Source organism: Carica papaya, chromosome 4, assembly GCF_054855325.1.
Source record: "Carica papaya isolate Zhongbai chromosome 4, ASM5485532v1, whole genome shotgun sequence".
Taxonomy (NCBI): domain Eukaryota; kingdom Viridiplantae; phylum Streptophyta; class Magnoliopsida; order Brassicales; family Caricaceae; genus Carica; species Carica papaya.
In genome coordinates this window covers 9,523,220-9,542,462 of record NC_142312.1, presented here as the reverse complement: position 1 = coordinate 9,542,462, position 19,243 = coordinate 9,523,220, and the positions used below count along the sequence as shown (strand labels likewise).

General features: G+C 34.1%; 2 protein-coding genes across 3 annotated transcripts; both read left to right on the top strand.

Moving 5' to 3' along the window:
- Positions 1–3,435: 3,435 nt before the first annotated feature.
- Positions 3,436–9,720, top strand: MDAR6 (monodehydroascorbate reductase 6). Its single transcript, XM_088217793.1, has 17 exons — positions 3,436–3,632; positions 3,717–3,891; positions 4,013–4,112; positions 4,208–4,285; positions 4,561–4,632; positions 5,467–5,585; positions 5,719–5,803; positions 6,339–6,428; positions 6,636–6,737; positions 6,857–6,946; positions 7,069–7,149; positions 7,366–7,437; positions 7,511–7,605; positions 7,722–7,810; positions 7,900–7,962; positions 8,115–8,155; positions 9,208–9,720. Exons 1-17 carry the CDS (start codon positions 3,623–3,625, stop codon positions 9,337–9,339), a joined length of 1,494 nt encoding a protein of 497 aa, XP_088073919.1. The 5' UTR covers positions 3,436–3,622; the 3' UTR covers positions 9,340–9,720.
- A 3,470-nt stretch (positions 9,721–13,190) lies between these two features.
- Positions 13,191–17,006, top strand: LOC110825027 (serine/arginine-rich splicing factor SR45a-like). 2 transcript variants are annotated; one of them, XM_088217791.1, is made up of 7 exons: positions 13,191–13,341; positions 13,913–13,935; positions 14,012–14,095; positions 14,201–14,312; positions 15,188–15,337; positions 16,033–16,138; positions 16,438–17,006. In XM_088217791.1, the coding sequence occupies exons 2-7, from the start codon at positions 13,913–13,915 to the stop codon at positions 16,623–16,625; spliced, it is 663 nt and encodes a 220-aa protein (XP_088073917.1). In that variant the 5' UTR covers positions 13,191–13,341; the 3' UTR covers positions 16,626–17,006. The 2 variants fall into 2 exon arrangements, with proteins under 2 accessions (XP_088073917.1, XP_088073918.1); XM_088217792.1 differs by having other exon boundaries at positions 13,195–13,341; positions 16,075–16,138.
- The last annotated feature ends 2,237 nt before the right edge of the window (positions 17,007–19,243 follow it).

The window sequence follows — 19,243 nt, the reverse complement described above, 5'->3', positions numbered from 1 at the left end:
CCACACGCCCAGGGAGGCTACTTGGGAACTAGAATCAGAATTTAGAGCTCAGTATCCCCATTTGTTCGATCAAGAGTAAGAGCCAAATTTGGGGGACCAAATTTCTTTAAGGGGGGGAGAGTTGTAACACCCAAATAATTTCAGCATTTTTATTATTATTTTTATTTTTATTTATTTAGTTTAATTTATAATTTAAAAAAAAATTAATTATAATTAAAATAATTAATTTTGGAAAAAAGGGGTGAAAATTAGGATTCTGTTGGTATTTTTGAAAAGAAAATCGGAAACCGGGGGTCAAAACATAATTTAGAAAAATTGTGCCCCGTCAGCGCCACGTCAGCAACCACGTCAGTGGCCCAGTCAGCAGCCCTGGCCAACCAGGACCTGCCGCGTGGCAAGACCACATCGACCCGGGAACGGGCCACGTGGGCGATCCGCGTGCGCGCGATCGGACAGCCCAGATCAAGCGTGCTCACAGACGGCCCAGATGCAATCGCACAGACAGCCTAGATGCACGCGCACGGACGGCCCAGATTCAATCAAGAACGGACAGCCCAGATTTAATCAAAATGGACGGCTGTGATCAAAAGGAAAAATGGTATAAATAAAACCCCCACACCTGACCACAAAAACCCTAGCCGCCTGCCCTCGCCGGAGAAGACTAACCAGACGCCGGAGGAGCCGGCCGCCGCCACCCACCGCCGTACCGGGGAGTTTTTCGACCGCCAATCGAGGTAAATTTCATACCCTCGGCTCGTTTTTCCACGCTGAGTTCCCCTGTAGCCAAAACTGAGCCAAAATCCCAACCAAACGGCCGGAAAACACGGTCGAAACCCAGCGGCGCCACCGCGTCCCTCCTCGATTTTTGCCTCCGATGAGGCCCTTCCCGGCCTCCGTTTGATACAATTTTTATATCACCATGATCACCATTCTTTTCTCTACAGGTTGATCAGAGCCAAATCACCAAAACACGAACCTCGCCGGAGAGCCACCGCACCCGAGAGCACCGCCGCCGGTAAGCTTCGGTTTTTCGTAATTTTTTGGCCCCCCGAGGGCCCTAGGGTTGTTTTATCGCAGGGACCGATACAAGTGTGGCCGAATTCGGCCGGAAACGACCAACCCGAGGTGAATCACCGCCGCAAGCGGCGGCGCCGTCGCCGGAGCACGGCGAAGCCGCCGTGCCGGGATTGCGATATTGGCCGAAAGGGGCCCTGGGTCTAATTTGGAATTTTTTGGGACACGTGCAGGTACCAGTAGTGCATTTCAGTTCCCTGGAAAGAATTCAGAGAAAATTAGGGACAGCTTGTAGGCGTACTGTAGAGCCGTATTCGGACCCCGAAACAAGTAAGGACCCCTCACCCTATTTTCTATCACGGTATTAAAGTTCAATAAATGATAAAACGGTATTTCATGAATCAATAGATGTGTGAAATTGTTTAAGGTCGCTAATGGAGCCCGAGTCTTGTGTGTTTGTCGATCAGCTGTTGTTTGACCTATTTTACAGTTTTAAATGCAGTATGAGGTCTGATGGTTTCATTTCATAGTTTTGTGTGCATATATCACTGTTTTATTGATTATGAGTTGAATGACTGAGAACCCGATGTTGTATGTTGTCTGGTTTGGCATGAATTACTGGTTGCTTGTTTGTGTGTGATTTGATGATGCTGACTGAGGAAAAGGGGAATGAAATGTTATGTAAATTGATAATTGTATAATGGGGTCAGCCTGACTAGATATCCTGGGAGATGGTGGACGGACCGGGTCTGTAGGGAACCCTACCGGGATTGTGGTCTCTCATACCGGACGGGGTATGGAGACCTTATGTGTTTTGGCGCCCATACCGGACGGGGTATGGAGACGGCCCGTTTCACCCTCATACCGGACGGGGTATTGAGGTTTATAGTTTTTTCGCCCATACCGGACGGGGTATGGGGACGGCTCTAGAATCTGATTACAAGTGTTAAAGGTTCACGGGTAGCGGGACCCCTATGGATCCCCATGGATACTAGTAGGCTGGTAAATAAGGAAAAATATGTTGTGTCATGATTAAGATGCAAAATGCGTGATAAGTATTATGTTATACAGTTCCTATGATTTCATGATGATGATAATGTTATTGCTTTCGTATATTGTTTTATGAATTTCACCGAGGTAAGTGGATAGCAAAGGATTTCATTATTGATAAAAGAATTTGTTGTAAACTATGCTCCATTGGTCTTTTTGTATTTTCTACCCACCTTTACCTCCGTGACGGTGAGATAGTGTTATGTCCTTACTGGGCTGGTGTAGCTCATTCCTTATTTAATCATTTCAGATCAGGAAGACATTGTTCCCGAACCCGTTCCGCAGGAAGACGGCGAAGAGGACGCCTGAAGACTCTGTAGTCATATTTGTAGCTTTTATTTTCAAGTTTCTCTTTTAGTTAGTTTATTCTTTTATACTTTGAGCACGTTTTTTGTTTTAATGTAAGGGATGTTTAATCAAAATTTTTATTACGCTTCCGCATTTGACCTTTTTAATACACATATTTCATTTTAAAATTCCAGGGCCGTTACAGATTCAACTTGTTTTGTTGATGTTATTTAATAACATTGTTGCACAAAGTTGATTTAATGAGCCCCTGTAATAAATTTTATTTTCTATATTAATTTACTGAATAGTCGAATAGAAATGATAATTCACGTTTTCACCTTGAAATCTTGGTTGTTACATTATAATTACTTTTTATGACACCAAGCTTGCGGCTTTTAATCACAATAATAAAAATAAGTTTTCTTTTTTAAAAAAAAAAGATAGTTTCTAATAGCAGTACCTAATGATACCAAATTTAAAATATTTTACGAGAGAGAAGTTTTTTTTTTTTCAAAATTTATATAATTATTATTTTACAAATTGAATGTATGTTTACTTATTTAAATGAATTGATATAATTTTTAAATTACTGTATCAATATATTTTGAAATTATATCAATAATTAAAATTGAAAATTTTAAATATATTCATTAATTGTATTGAAATTATTTTAATATGTATATCGTCTTTTAGTACAATTGAATATATAATATTTTATTTTATTATGTATCGTATCTAATTACACGAAATATGTAAAAAAGAAAATAAAATTTTTAGATATCTTATCGCATTCTATCTAATTATATTAATTTATTTTATTTAAGATGTTTAAGGTTAATATTATTTGTTAATTATTAAAATATTTAATAAAATAAATTTGTTCGATGGAGGAGTATAAACCATGTACTCCCGAATCTCTCGTACAATTTTTATGATGTTTTATCATTGAAATTTGGGTTTTAAAAAAAAATTGCTGTTGTGCATAAAACAAAATCGAAATCCGAACACGACACCGTTTTCTTAGGCAGATGGCAAGAAATGACATTTCGCATGGGCTCTCGATTCGCGAACTGCCTACTGCAGATTTGATCAGACTGAACACGCCAAAAGCTCTCTCTCTCTGTCCTCCTTTTTCTTCCTCTCATCTCATCTCGTATTCAAATTTGACTTCAATGTCCCTTGGCTATCTTCTATAGCCAACATCTCCATCTTAATAGTTTATTCAGTATTCACCCCCCTATAAATACATAAACAGTTGCATATACAACGGATGTCACCAGGTCTGTTCTCGATACTCACCTCAATTATCTTCTTCAATCATCGCTAATCCTCTCCTGCATTCTCCCTGTTTCCACGTTTTACAGTTCGTAAACTAATGGCGAGCATATCAAACCCGGTTTCGCTGAAGTACGGTCTCTCTCTCTGGTGCCCGCACTCTCAGTCTCTCTCTCGCACCATCTATTCTCCTTCGATCGGATCTAGAAACTTCCGCAGAGGCCTCGTTGTCGCCTCCTCTGGTTTTGCCAATGAAAATCGCGAGTCAGTATTCAGTTTCATTATTCCTTTCGCAAATTTCCTCTGCTTAGATTTTTCGTGTACGGACACGTGTATACGTATAGGTTGAATTGGATTTTGAGTTGTTTTTCGTCTCTAATGGTAGGTTTGTGATAGTTGGGGGAGGTAATGCTGCGGGTTATGCAGCAAGGACGTTCGTCGAGCATGGTATGGCGGATGGTAGACTGTGTATTGTATCTAAAGAGGTGATTATATCAACCTCGTGGTCTTAATTTTGATTTACTCCGCTGATTCTTTTATAAATTTATACTGTTAGCACTATTGTTTTTCCTTTTTTCAGGCGCATGCGCCATACGAGAGACCGGCTTTAACAAAAGGCTATTTGTTTCCATTAGACAAGAAGCCAGCTCGTTTACCTGTACGAATAATCTGCTTTATCATACGTTTGTTTTACTTTTTAACAATACGTATTGCTTCATAAGTGAGATTAATTGTGTTCATTGGCAATTATGGAATGGAAGTATTCTTTTAGATTTCATCATTATTTTGGTATTTTGAATTTCGATGCGTTTGTGATTTAATTTTAATCAGTATTATGTATTAATGTTGCTCATAATTACTGAGTTCTTTTATTTATGTTCTGCATCTTGCATCCTTTCATTTTCTTATTGTTTTTGCTTTAAATTATCATAGGGTTTCCATACTTGCGTCGGATCTGGTGGTGAGAGACAAACTACTGAGTGGTATAAAGAGAAAGGGATAGAGGTACGTATTACTTGGTTTTGGTCTCAATACTTAGTTTGTATATCTCGTATATCATGTTATTTGTTTTTGCCATTTTCTTTTCTTTTTAGATATTGTCAAGAAACTGAAAATGACCCTAGCCAAGATTAGGTTTGTTGTGATGGACATGTGTAAAAGTTATAATTTTGAGGTAAGCCTGCTGTGGAGTTGCCTACTAAGTTTCTACATGCATGTGTATTAGTGGATAGCAAAGGCCATGAACATTCTATCCTGAAACTTAGGGTATTTGTGGTTAAAGTTAGATACATCAAAAATAGATCTTGAGATTTCATCTTATTGAATTTTGTTTGTATTTTCTCTTTCCTGTTCAATTCCTACTAGTGACATTCACATTGGTATCAATATTCGTAAATACGACTTTGATTTTTTTGTGTTAAGTTAGCTCTACTCTCACCTTAAATTCCTTGGGGTAGTGTGAGAATTAAATTCCAAATAGGAACTAAATTCCCACCCTCAAATTTCAGCCAAAAAAAAAAAATTCCCCTTCCTGCAAAAAAGTCAAGTTGGCTCAAATATCCAAATGTTGTTCTAATTATGATTATACATATCATGATTAATATTGACAGCTAGAACTTTGAATTGAATTATGCACTCTTAAGGGTGAAAAGTAAAAGTCACTTGCTAGTGACAACAGCTTACACCAAAATTGTTTGTCTGTGCATGCAGAATTCCAACCAAAACTCCTTAGCTTGCTTGTTTATGAAATATATGTATGTATATGAATTGGAATTGGTAGGTTCTTATTTACTACATTCTTTATTTATGTTGTTTTTTGTTTTTATTATTGTTCTACAGATGTTATATGAGGATCCAGTAACAAGCATTGATATTGAAAAACAAACCCTTACAACAAATTCAGGCAAACTGCTGAAATATGGTTCCCTTATAATTGCTACAGGATGTACAGCCTCAAGGTATTTTTAGCATTTAAACATAGCTAAATGCCCAACTTGTCTATGTACTTGAACACTTGCCTGTGTACCTGAAAAATTTTTAGGTGCATCTTGATAGGTAATGAAAATACTATTTATTGATGGTTGGTTTCAGATTTCCAGAGAAAATTGGAGGAAACCTACCTGGTGTTCACTATATTCGGGATGTTGCAGATGCTGACTCATTAATATCATCTTTGGTAATTTACTTTTTTCATCCTGTTGTTCTTTTTTGTCTAGTAATTCATTATGTTCCTCCTAACTTCTGTTCCAGATTATCTGCACCCTAATATGAAAAAGTAATGAACTTGTTAGGATCTATAGATCAATTTTTTTTTATTAGTATTGGGATCCATGCAAGTTGTTTTTTGGCTTTTCTTTGTATTAAGGGATAGTTGAATGCTTACCTTCTGCTCTGCATATTTTGGTTCTTCGCTCTTTAGCTAAGCTTGTTTTACAGCTCGCTCTTTGATCATCTAGGAATAATGATTCTGAGCCTGATATATATAGATGCATTCCAAAGTTCTGCTGATGCTACTATAGGAATTAGGAAATTCTTGTTTCTTAGTCTTTTGAAATTGTATGACAGCACTTTTTTCCAATTTCTATTAATATTGAAGAGTTATACTTCTAATCTTGTCTATCATTATGTCTGTATTCTATGCTTTCAGTTCGATTTTGAAGCTCCGAGTTCCAGTTAGTTTCTTAACTTTCCATTTTTTTTTTTGGATATAGGAGAAGGCTCAGAAAGTAGTAGTTGTTGGTGGTGGTTATATTGGCATGGAGGTTGCTGCTGCAGCTGTTGGCTGGAGACTAGACACTACAGTATGTGCCTGCATAATTTGGAGCTTATGTAGTACAGTTATAAAACCAATCATTTGCTGTATAGAATGGGAGTTCCATGTTTAGATGTGCAAAGATTCTAGTTTGCTCTTGCTTAGCACAAAAGGATGTTTCTTTGAGTTAAAGCTAGGAAATTTGCATTTCAACTGACTCATTGAGTTACTTCAATGCTTTTTCCTGAAAAAATAGATAATATTTCCTGAAAGTCATCTTTTGCAAAGACTATTTACTCCTTCCCTTGCTCGAAGATATGAAGAACTGTATCAAGAGAATGGTGTCAAATTTTCAAAGGTACGCCCCCCCCCCCCCCTTCATGCATACTTTTATAGACCTTGCGTATGTGTTGCTTGCAAACGCTTGTATTGATTATAAATAGACGTACTTGTTGATCCTGCTTGATTGGCAACCAGGGTGTCTCCATTAAAAACCTAGAAGCTGGTTCTGATGGGCGCATAGCTGCTGTTAGACTGGAGGATGGGACTACCTTGGAAGCAGACACTGTACTTTTAACTTCTTGTTTCAGTTTCCTCTCTCACTTATTGTTCTAACATCCTTCAACACTAGAAACAATCAGAACTTAGTAGACCTTAGTGACATCTCTCATTATATTGCCTTTTCTCAGGTAATTATTGGCATTGGAGCAAAACCTGCTGTTAGTCCCTTTGAAAGGGTGGGGTTAAACAACACTGTTGGTGGAATACAGGTGAGAATCTCCCATTACATTTGCTTGCATGAAGAATAAGCTGTCTTTTATTGTTAATTTAAGATATTTTATTTACTGAATGCACCAGATTTAAAAATCTGGATCATATAGTGTTATTTTGTTAAATTAGGTAAATTTCTGAAAATTTATCGACCAGACTGGTCTCTGATTTTCCCATTTTTTCAGAAGATGATCCTTTAGACTTTTGAATAACAGGTTGATGGTCTTTTCCGGACAAGTGTACCCGGAATTTTTGCAATTGGAGATGTAGCAGCATTCCCTTTGAAGGTACACGGTTTTAAATTAAAAAAAAAAAAAAAACTTCTTCGATACAGAAGTTCATATGATCTACGCCTGACAGATGTATGACCGTATAGTTCGAGTTGAACATGTAGACCATGCTCGTCGATCTGCCCAGCATTGTGTTAAAGCACTGCTTAGTGCTCATACTCACACGTATGGATTTCTTTCCATTTTGCTTCAATTCATGTAATACTATATGCCGCACTCAGTTTCTTTATTCACCACTATAACATACATGTTGGTAATCAGCATTTCTGCATGTTATTCAGATATGACTATCTCCCATATTTCTACTCGAGAGTTTTTGAGTATGAAGGAAGCCGCCGAAAAATATGGTGGCAGTTCTTTGGAGATAATGGTGAGAGATTTTTGCCATGAGAGCTTAATTTGATTACCATTCATGCATTGTACTTCCGACTCGGTACTCACTAGTGCTATATTGGACAGTTGGAGAGACAACTGAAGTTGGTAATTTTAATCCAAAAATTGCCACTTTCTGGATAGACTCTGGTAATCTTATTTTATGTATTTTACTCCTTTCCCTTGGTGTGTGTACATGTGATTGTTGTGTTTTATACTGGGAAATGTGTTTTGTTCTGTTCTGTTTTTTTTTTCCCATTAATAGTGCAATGAAGATGATCAGTTTCTTGCTGTCTCAACAGGTAAGTTGAAAGGAGTTCTTGTAGAAAGTGGGAGCCCTGAGGTATGATTCTTTCCCATGCTTAGAAAAAGAAAGGAGAAAATATGAATTATTATCAACTGGTTGGATAAAAACATATAATCTAGTCTACTCGTGTATAAACAACAAAAGGGTGGTTTCTTCAACTCCAGAAGTTTTCTTAATGAAGTAATAAATATGGGAGAGACAGGATGATTAAAACATTTATGACAACATCAAAGCAGTATACAGTGTTAAGTACTAGAAGACTTTGGAATCGGTTATCATTTAGACCCAATCATGGCAGATGTAGTTCTTCGCATTGCATGTCTGACCAACTTAATTGAGAAATTGTTATTTTGGGAATATTGCGATGTCACAATGATATCAGTGAATGTGTCTGGACATCCTTGTGATGTTCTGGAATTATATTAACATGCAGACAATCAACTTTTTGAGGTCTTTTAGAGCTTAGTAATTAATTTTTTTAGAATGTTATTGAAAAAAGAATGTTGAAAATGGTTACTTTACTGGTTCTCAGTAGTAATGTCTAGGCGGAGCAATGCCTCTTAACAAATCTTTTAGATTTTCTATTAAAAAAGAACTGTTTTTATATTTGGCTGTCTATAAACTTCACTAAAAGAAGGGAATTAACGGGCATGTAAATGTGGAAAAGAATCGAAGTAATGTTTACAGACATAAGCAAACTAACTCGTTCAGGGATGATCATGAATTGCTGTTCCCTGGTGCATTTAGGAATTGTACAGAAGTAATTTATAGAAGAATAACATAAGCTACAACATTGTTAAGCATTTTATTGTTTGTTTATATGCATTTACAGGTGCAAATCAATGTGGATTAGTACTGTGAATAACAAAGAATGTCACCTACTAGGTCTAGAAGCTGTTCAAAGTTTTCTGCTTTCCTCATTAAGTTATCCGTTAAATGGCAGACATGTAGAGAAAAAAAAAAAAAGAACATGTTTCCTGTGCAATGCTATTAATTCATCAATTTGCTAGAAAAATCTTTCATGAGTATAGTTTTCTCTATCTTACATTCTAAACCATAAAAATCATGCCATGTCGCATTTGTTGCAGGAATTTCAACTCCTTCCTAAACTTGCTAGGACCCAGCCTCTTGTTGACAAAGCCAAACTTGAGAAAGCATCTTCAGTTGAGGAGGCACTAGAGATTGCAGGTGCATCCCTACAGATTGAGGATGCTGTTTAGTTGAGTTAATTCTATCCTGCATCTTAAGTGCCAAGATTAGGAATCTGAGTTTGGGTTGTTGCAGTCATAATAATTTCAAAACAGGGCCCAGCCTATATCCGTTGTATAGCATCCCGTCCACATTGCCCACACCTCCCTTTGGTGAAAATAATTGCATTTAACCTCCTAAAATTTTGGAGTGGTGACCTGTCTTTTGAGTTTTCCTGGTGAGATGAGATGCGCATACATTTTGGAATGAGTTAGCTTCTAAGTCATACTGAGTTATGTAATCTAACTTGGCATTGTATGAGACATGAAATATTGTGCAACTAATAATATGCCTCGTAAAATTAAACATGTTATAAAAATATGGGCATTCATTTGGGAGCCTTAAACGTAGAACTGATATTATCCTGTTCTAAATGGATGAATTTGATATTCAGTCATATTTCTTCTATAGCCAAATTCGTGTAGTAGAACTGCTTGCTCAGACGGTGGAATGGACAAGGCCAGTTTCAGCCAGGTTGAAGTTTTCTGGGGAGCTCGTGCATATGACTTTAGAGGTAGGGGGGGTCAGCTTTTGTGGCAGGTATGGTACTGTTAACTTGTTTATTTGCCTTGCAAATTCAGTGTTTGGTAAACATAAAAGTGCATAGCTGATGATGGATAGACTCAAAATAAAAAGCCTCCGGGTCTAGGATTATTTTCCTCGCTAGCTCTTCTTCGAAGCCTATCCCAAACTTTTCATTCGAAAAATACCCCATCCAGATTTGAAATTTCTCATCTTCCCCTAATAGTAATAAATTAGTATTTTATTAATAATCTACAGAGCGATTATTAATTAATTAAGATTAAAAAATCAGCTTTCATTTGACTTATTCAATTGGCAACGTTACCCGGTACAAGAAAATTATTTTAAAGATTGCAAACATCTCTCCACATATATTCATCACTTAGGTGTATATACATATATATTGTTACATATGTATCCTTTTCATAATTTCTAATACGTTATTTATGTATATTGACCATTATCTTTAATTTTATATTAAAATAAAAATTACACGTATAGTATATATAATTAGAGGCTCTACGAAAATGTTACTTACCTGCTAATCATAAATTAAAACTAGTGAAAAATATATAAAAATATTTTTAGGATAAAAATAATCTAATTAGTATTTAAAATTTGCATTATAATACATTCTAAAATAAGTTATCCAACATACTCTTTTCTTTTTTTTCTTTTTTTTTTTGTCTTTTAACCAATTTTGAATTTAAAATTTATTTTGTACCTCAAGTCTCTGTAGATCTCTTTAAAAATATCTTACTATTCAGCCATATATATATATACACTCTTCAGCTTTTATTTTTGAGACCTTCATGTCCCACTTCCCATGCTTTCTATTCGACTTTTTTAAAATGCTTATTCTGATTATTTTATATTTTGTTGTTTTAAACGGCAACAGAGATATTGATACAATCGATTTCATTTGGTGTTTTTTGCACTTTTTGCAAATGATTTTGAGAACATTACACTGTGACTGTACTCATGCTCACACCAAAAGAAAAAATATCATAAATTGTATAGTCACAGTATTTTTGTGTATGGGCACTGTCAAATAACCACATGATTTCTACAGACTCTTTAATTACTTGTGCCCATATTTCTACTGTATATCATCAATAATTTGGTGATTATTGAATATTATGAACTAACACCTAAATATTATCTTGCAATATGGTTTTTTAAAAAATATTATCTCCACTGTATGCATATATGTATACACCATCATTATTTTCTCCTTTCCCTCTTTACCTTCCTTCCCTAATTTCTTTCTCTTAGTCTTTTTAGTTTCTCCCTTACAAAATTTCACCATTTCCTTTGCCCATCTCTTCCTTCCATCTTATAATTCATTTTTTGTCTCATCCCTATACCTTAATTGCAGAATAAAGTAATGTCAATCACTCACTAAAAATGAAGGAAAAGAAAGAAGTATGGATTTCATGGTTTTCAAATATAATGGATCTTATGGTTTCACCTTCACAATCCCACTTCCTATTTTCAACTTTTATCAAATATTTATCCTGATTCTATGTTTTATTGTTTTGGTGCAAGCAGTTTTATATGGCATTATTTGCCCTTTTGCAAATGACTAGAAAACAGTACATTGTGACCATACCTCATATTAAAAAAAAAAAAAATTAAGTTTATAAAGTCACATTTTTTTGTTATATTTGGTAATGTCAAACCATTATATGATATCCACGTACTCTTTAAATTATATAAATAATATATATATATATATACCATCATTATATTTTCTTTTCCCTCGTTTCCTACTAGTTTCTTTGAAGTTTCTCCCTTCCCATTTTTAAACATTTCCTTTCCCTATTTCTTTATTTAATCTTATCATTGATCTTTCTTCATCCTCATACCACATTTACAAAAGAGAGTAACGCCAATCACTCACCATAAATGAAAGGAAGAGGGAAAAAGAAAAGAGTATGGGTTTTATGGTTTTCAAATATAATGGGGTCTATTTTTTGTTATCAATTGTTTTATAACAAGAGGTGTATGGTTTAAAACTTAAATACACATTTTACAAAAAGAAATAAAAGTACTAATCATTTAATTAATAGATGATTTGCATGAGTTTTATAGTTATTTTTTAGTAATATATAGATATCTATATTTATTTATATACATATATTGGTAATTATAAATTTTAAATTCTAATATTATGTGAATATATATTTGATGAATTGAAAAAGGTTGTCATGCAATATATAAATATGTTATACTTATTAAATTACACTCTGAAAAAATTAAATTATTACTTTATCTACTTTTTAAACTTATTTATTTTGAAGATTGAGTACAATGTAATTTTTTAAATTATTATATTTTTTATAAATTTAATAATTATATGATAAGAATATTATTGCATGTTTACGTATTTTGAAAATTATGGTGTTAATATTCAAGTTACTTTGAATAAGTGATAAAGACTTCAGTTCATAAATAATAAAAAATTATATTTTTCCAATATTACTATATAAAATTTGTGATCTTACTAATGAAATATTAAACATTTATCTATTGTGACTCTGTCAATGAAGATTAATGTTAGTTGATAATTCATATTTTTTTCAATAAAATTATACATTGAGCATTATAATTCTACCAACAAAAGTTAAGCATTAACTATGTTAATATTTTAGTATAATAATTAGTTCTAAGATTATGTCGTTGATAACAAAATACTCTGACACTTGTAATTTTTAATTTGTACTATTAAAATTAAGCAAAACTTTAATTTGTACAGTAACCAAGATTTTTTTATATTATAAATATATGTGTATCTAATTTTAATTATACAAAAATATATATATTTTGATTCAAATTTAAAATTGTGAATTAAGAGTCAAGAAAATTTATTTTTGAGTAAAATTTGCAAAAATATATATTATTTTTTATATTTTAAATAGAAGATTCATTGAGAGTATAATGGTTAGAACTTATTTTATTAATGAACTTTACATATTTATGAAATTTTTTTATAAATATAAGTCTCGAACATTATAATTATATCACATAAATAGATTTATAATACTCTTATTGAATAAACGATAAAATAAAGTAAATAAAAAACTTATGAAAGTGGTTAAACTACGAGAAATTTAAAATAATATATGTATCAGTAAATGGTCGAAAGTCAATTCTAACCCAAAAGTATATGGATAAATACTATTTTTATGTTCTCGACTCGAACCGGCAATGACCCGAACATACGCATTATTATTTGGCCACTTTTCGGGTCGAACTAACATACAGGGCCGAAAAGATCCGGAACCGTACATTCATTCACAGTTTTCTGAGCGCCTGCCACGTGATATTCTAGTTGATTTTCTTTCTTCCCGATCCTCTATTTTTTTTTGTCTTTGCAGATTTTTGTCTTCGCAGAGTCTCTGAACTATCAACTACTCTAGGGCATTTGAGTTGACTCCGTGATTCTCGAGGCAAGTATTACTCTTCGATTAATCACCTCTATCGATCCCCTATCCGATTAGCACCGGTTATTTATTCGTTTCATTCACCTAATTAAGCATTCATTAAAGAATATGCAATTTTTTAAATGAGTTATCACCTGTTTAGATCTGCTTATTGTAATTCGTCGTTTGCTTACATTTTTTGTTTTTAATTTTTTAGTCTGTTATCTGAGCATCAAAAGCAGTTTTTAGGATTTCGTTCCCATGTTCTTCGGGTTGAAAAGGATTATTGATGCATATTTAGGTTGTTTTCTGTTTTATTTCTTTATTTAGCTTATTTATAGTCATCAAATTTTCTATATATATATATATATATTTAATAATACAATTATAGAGGATTTGCAACTATTTCTCTATAATCTCAGTTTATATTTGACACGAGTATGGTATACAAACGCTGTGTAATGGGTTTGCATTTTGAGAATTAGAATGTGAAATCTTTTCAATATGAAATGACCTTAAGTTTTATATCGAACGTTTTATGTTTTAGTCAGTTGTGTTGAAGAGGGGCCTAATTTTTGAATATTTTCGATATTTGTAGATGTCATTTTCAAGGGAAGGAAGGTCAGTTCATGTTTAGTAGTTTCTCATTTTGGTTAAATAAAGCCATACTTAATGCTTTTGTTGACTATACTTCTAGGTCTGTTTCACCACGACCCTCCGATTCCCCTGGCAGAGGTCGTCGCTCAAGGTCATTATCAAGACCCCGGCGTAGTCGCTCTAGGTATAGGAGTTTACTAGGATTATATAATGCACAGGGCTGATTGATTCTGAGCTTTAGTAGAGCATTTGGTAGCCTGAGACACTGACAATTGAGTTCTTGCTACAGGAGTTGTGATTCTGATGATGCAGCCAATCCCGGTAATAACTTGTACGTTACGGGGTTATCAACAAGGGTTACAACTAGTGATCTTGAGAAATACTTTGGAAAGGAGGGAAAGGTATGGATTATTCAATTTGTTATTATTGCAAAATTTTATATGTATTACTTGGTCTTGAGGGAGTGCCTTTCAGTACCTCAGTTATGCTATTCTGTGTTACTTGCATGTTGCCGAAATCATAGCTCATTGCTTATCGTAAAGTAATAAATGCTTTGGATTTTGCAACTTTTTTTCTTTCCTCATTTTAGTTTCGTATCTACTTTTGTTTGGATTGAGCAATTTATTTTCTCATGTTTAAAGGTTGTTCAAGATATATATCCTTATATCATTTTTTTAGCTGAATGTCCTCGTATCATTTTACATAAATTGTTGGTTTGATTTTGTTCTGTAATTACCTATTATGCCATGTATGCTTTTATGATAATGTTATTAAGAAATAGTCTGCATTGATGTCTTATGCTTAATGAAAATTTTACCAAGAGGAACTTGGAGCATAAAAGTCATAACCTGTACGGTTTTACCGTGCTGTCGGATGAATGTTTGTATATGTATTTTTCTTAAACTCTTCTCCAAAAGATGGATTAAGCTCGAATTGGATTTCCCAAAAGTTAAACTATCATGCGCACGAAGTAATAACCAATAATGTGCAAATTAGTCCAGCATCATCTAGATCTCTTACATTTTATGAAGTCAGTCAGCTTTTTTTATTCAGGTACAGTTTGTTGTGGGAATTTTAACTTTTTAATCCTGATTATAAGATAAAGTGTAATCCTTTTATTGTGGTTTGTCATTAGGAAAAAAGGTACATGCTCTGTTTTTTTTTATCCTTTGAAGTAACTTTTTGGTAGTGCGAATGAATTTCCTGAAAGAAACTGCCCCTGAATGCTTTGAAGTAATTGGTTTGTGGAGTAATATTTTTCAAGTTTCTTTTCCAGGTCAAAGAATGTCATCTGGTTGCAGATCCCCGTACCAAGGAATCTCGAGGATTTGCTTTTGTCACCATGGAAAGAACTGAGGATGCAGACCGCTGTATCAAGTACTTGAATCGTTCAGTACTTGAAGGCCGCTTAATAACTGTAGAGAAGGTATTATTTTCCATTGACAGTAAATTTTTCCCATCAAGTAAAAATGAATCTTTACATTAAATTAATTTAAAACTTCTGCTTTCTTTAGAAATGTTGCCTGATAAATTTTGGCAGCAGGTCTTGTATGTGTGTAGCTCCATCGAACTCACAATCTAAGCTCTAAACAGTTGATCTACCCCTTCAGGATATGAGTTCTGCATCGACATCCCAAACTCTTTGATTCAAATTCAGCTATTTTTCTGGGGGTTGTACGCCCTTTATTCCTTCCATTGTCAGTAATAGTGCCCAATATCACCATTTCTTTATTTATTCATTATATCTGATATTTTCGAATATCATAGTGACAGTTTTTTTCTTTGATTTCTTTTAGTCATTCTGTTTGTATTGTTTTGAAGGTGAATAACATCTTTTCATATACCAAAGAATTGTCTAGGGTGGGGATTTTTCAGTCTCAAGTATTTTTATCAATGTCTGCCACAGTCACATGGTAGCAGGATCATACTCTTGTTCATAAGAAAAATGTTTACGAAGTCTGTTTATCAAAAAAATACCTGCAATCATCCATGTCCAATTAAACATTTTGATAACGTGGGCCAGGGCTATTGGCAGTCACATTATTACAAACCAAAGCAGGTTCAAAAAGGAAGTATGGGCAAGGCACTGTGATTCTTCTTAATAAATTTGTGATCTTTCAGATCTTCTGGGATGATATCTTGCCTCGTGTATTAAAATTGCAGGCAAAGAGGAGTCGTGGGCGGACACCAACTCCAGGCCGGTACCGTGGTTTAAGAGAGAGGCGAGGTATGAACCAGAATTTCTTTTGCATATATCTAGTATTTGTAGCATTAACTTAAAGTATCATGTCCCAATGTGGGTCCATAATATGCTGGACAAGTGCTAAATCATCAATTCCTGCTTAGGACTAATATTTGAAGTAAAAGAAAACTCAATATACAGGTTAATTTTGGGTGCAAACTTGAGTACTTAAATTTTCTATCAGTTAGTTTTAATGGGGAATGTTAGAAGGTTAGAACAGAAACCAAACAAAAGTATGTGGCTTATCTATGTTCTGCATTGATGTGGTGGGCAAAAATATGCAGGACGTGGTCACAGACGATCTCGTAGCTATTCACCTCGCCGATTGCATGACAGAGAGCCATATGGCCGAGAGAGACGGGGAAGATCTCGTTCCCCTAATTACAGTAGGAAGACAGATGAGTATCATGAGTCTTATAGACGACGAAGGGAACGCTCTTTATCTGCAGGAGGTAGTGGTTACCAGAGATAAAAGAAAGCACTCTTGTTAACTTCTCCACCCGCTTTACCAGCGCACCCAATGAACTTGATGGGGTTGGTTCTTTTTTCTGGATGAGTTAGTGATGTTTCTTCTTTCCCTAGAGGTAAAGCTTCTCACTGTCTCTATTGGAGAGAGGAGAATATCCTGATTGATTGTATCATGATGTTGCTTGCCCTTGTCAATGACTATGCTAAAATATGGTTTGTAATGTTGTGTAGTGAGATATTGTGAAGGCATTTTTGTAGTTAGATACTGTCTGTTTCCTACCTCTGTTTTTATTCTGTCGCCTAATAAGCGTCATGCCACCCCTCTGGGCTTCTACCTTCAAGGATTTGTTTTTGGTTGAGTTTTAAGTGATGTATTTTTCTATTAGAGTTTTGTCTGTTGAAAAAACGTTTACTTAAAGGGAGAGAGCCAGAATGTCCTTTAGTCTGGTAAGTCAGAAACTTTTTTAAGTTCTGGTCAATACAAGGGTAGATATGTATATATTTGAACACTCACTAACGTTCTTTTTCTAGTTGAGAAAATTTCACTGACTAATGTATTTTCAGATTCAGTGGGTCTGGTTTTTGATTGTTAGGTCCTTAGAAACGGTGTCAATATTTTAGTGATGATGATGTATTGACGTTAGAGTTGGGATGAAGTCCGAGTGAATTACTGCCATGAAAGTTTTGAATGGTAAAAAATACTTAAAAGAATGATTGCTGTCTTATAATTAATGTGCGATAGAATATGAGTTGAGACAAAAGTAGAATTTTATTATGTAAGAAATATTTCCCTTACAAAAAGATGAACAAGTTTTGTGGACAAGTAAAATCAAATAAATGCATGTTTGAATTGTAAAATTTAATTCACGTGGGTAAGAATTTGAATTCAAGAGAAGGCAAAGCTACAAAAAAGCAATCTAAAAACGTACTCCCGTAGGATGAAACTCAGTTTTATGGAAAATTTTTGCCCGTACCGGACGCGTGACGTTTTATTTGTACCTACAAAATTTAATTATTTTTTATTATTAAAGGAAAAAAGAGATAAATATCTTTTAAAAGAAAAAAATAAATATAAAATGTGGGGCCCAGTGTTCGGAGGCCAAAATCTTGAAACGGGAGGGTTGGGAGTGCGGTCCAGCTGCATGCAGGAGGAAGAGCGGACTTGAAATCCAATTTAAAATTTTCAAAATTTTTTCTTTTTCAAATGTAAATACAAAACAGCTTGATAACTTTATTAAGGGTACAATACATGAAGTTGCTAGGATAAGATCCGACAGCTGGGTCTCTGACACGTGTACGTCCAACCGGTAAAACCTACTCGGCTCGGCTGCTAGGTTTTAACAAAAATCCCAATTTACAACATTGCCATCCTCCAACAAAATATCCTATGCAGAATCAATCCTGGCCGTTGGATTTGGCTTTCCGGATTAAACCACGCAAGCCACGTGTCAAGCCCTTGTTTGGGAGGCCATCTCCCCAATTCCCAAATCTTAAATGACATTACCATAGCTTTGAAACAAGAAAAGTACATTTTACTTTTAATGACATTACCATAACTTTCTACACTATTCATATTCAAATTAGTAACCCGTTCTGGCATAATTTAGTAATATGATAATAATTTGTAATTATTCTTTCAAACATCACATAATAACTTCTCATATCCTATAAATGGTACTAAATTTAATCATTTATTACATGTGGTATGACCAACAATCTATTATTTATTATTTTTAAACTATATAAATTGATACTTGAAATGTATAATTTATCAATACATATATTACAAAATATTTATGTTTTTGTAATAGAATCACAAGGCTATTTAAATTTGTTATATATTGTAACAAATTATCTATTTAAATAAGTTGTCATTAATAAAGTGCAACTGGTGCCCATAATTCGTAATTATCACTTAATTCAAATAGATTAATTATTAGTAGGTAATGAACACATTGTGATTTTGGATCATTGTTGAGTCGTGGTTGTACGATTTACTTTGTTCAATTTTAATTTGGCTAGTAAAATAGATATGAAAATTGTAACGGTCCCGAAAATTTAAAAGAAAATACATATAATGAATTGAGTACAGAAGCGAAATAAAAAATTAAGATTAATATTTCTTACATAATAACTTAAAAGTACTAAACAATATCACGAAATAAGTTCTTCAAAAGAAATACGATAATTAAGAAAAATAAAGAAAACTATAAGGTATCTAGCATTTACTCGCCATCTTTTTGTGGATCGGTCTCAGGAACCAGGTTCTCCTGATATGAAATTATTAAATAAGGAATGACCTACACTAACCCAATAAGGACAGCACACTAATCACCGTCACAGAAATAAATGTTGGTAGAAAATCGAAAAAAATCAATGGAGCAGTATATTTAAACAAATTCATTTATCAATAATCAAACCATTTACCGTCCACTTACCGCAGTGAGATTTATAAAAACAACCTATGAAAATAATAGTATTATAAATATCATGAATTCATATATAATCTGTAACGTAGCACATATCGTACTTTTATATTCAAATTATCAAACAACAATTGCCTATTTTTATCAACCTACTAGTATCTATAGGGATCTATAGGGGTCCCTGCTATACGTGAAC

What these genes read in the sequence shown, in the direction of transcription:
- MDAR6 (XM_088217793.1), top strand. An exon ending in ATAAAGAGAAAGGGATAGAG is followed by an intron (nt 4,633 to 5,466) that starts GTACGTATTACT and finishes ATTGTTCTACAG; the next exon opens with ATGTTATATGAGGATCCAGT. An exon ending in CTACCTTGGAAGCAGACACT is followed by an intron (nt 6,947 to 7,068) that starts GTACTTTTAACT and finishes GCCTTTTCTCAG; the next exon opens with GTAATTATTGGCATTGGAGC.
- LOC110825027 (XM_088217791.1), top strand. Translation starts at nt 13,913, where the DNA reads ATGTCATTTTCAAGGGAAGGAAG. An exon ending in TCATTTTCAAGGGAAGGAAG is followed by an intron (nt 13,936 to 14,011) that starts GTCAGTTCATGT and finishes CTATACTTCTAG; the next exon opens with GTCTGTTTCACCACGACCCT. An exon ending in TGGTTTAAGAGAGAGGCGAG is followed by an intron (nt 16,139 to 16,437) that starts GTATGAACCAGA and finishes AAAAATATGCAG; the next exon opens with GACGTGGTCACAGACGATCT.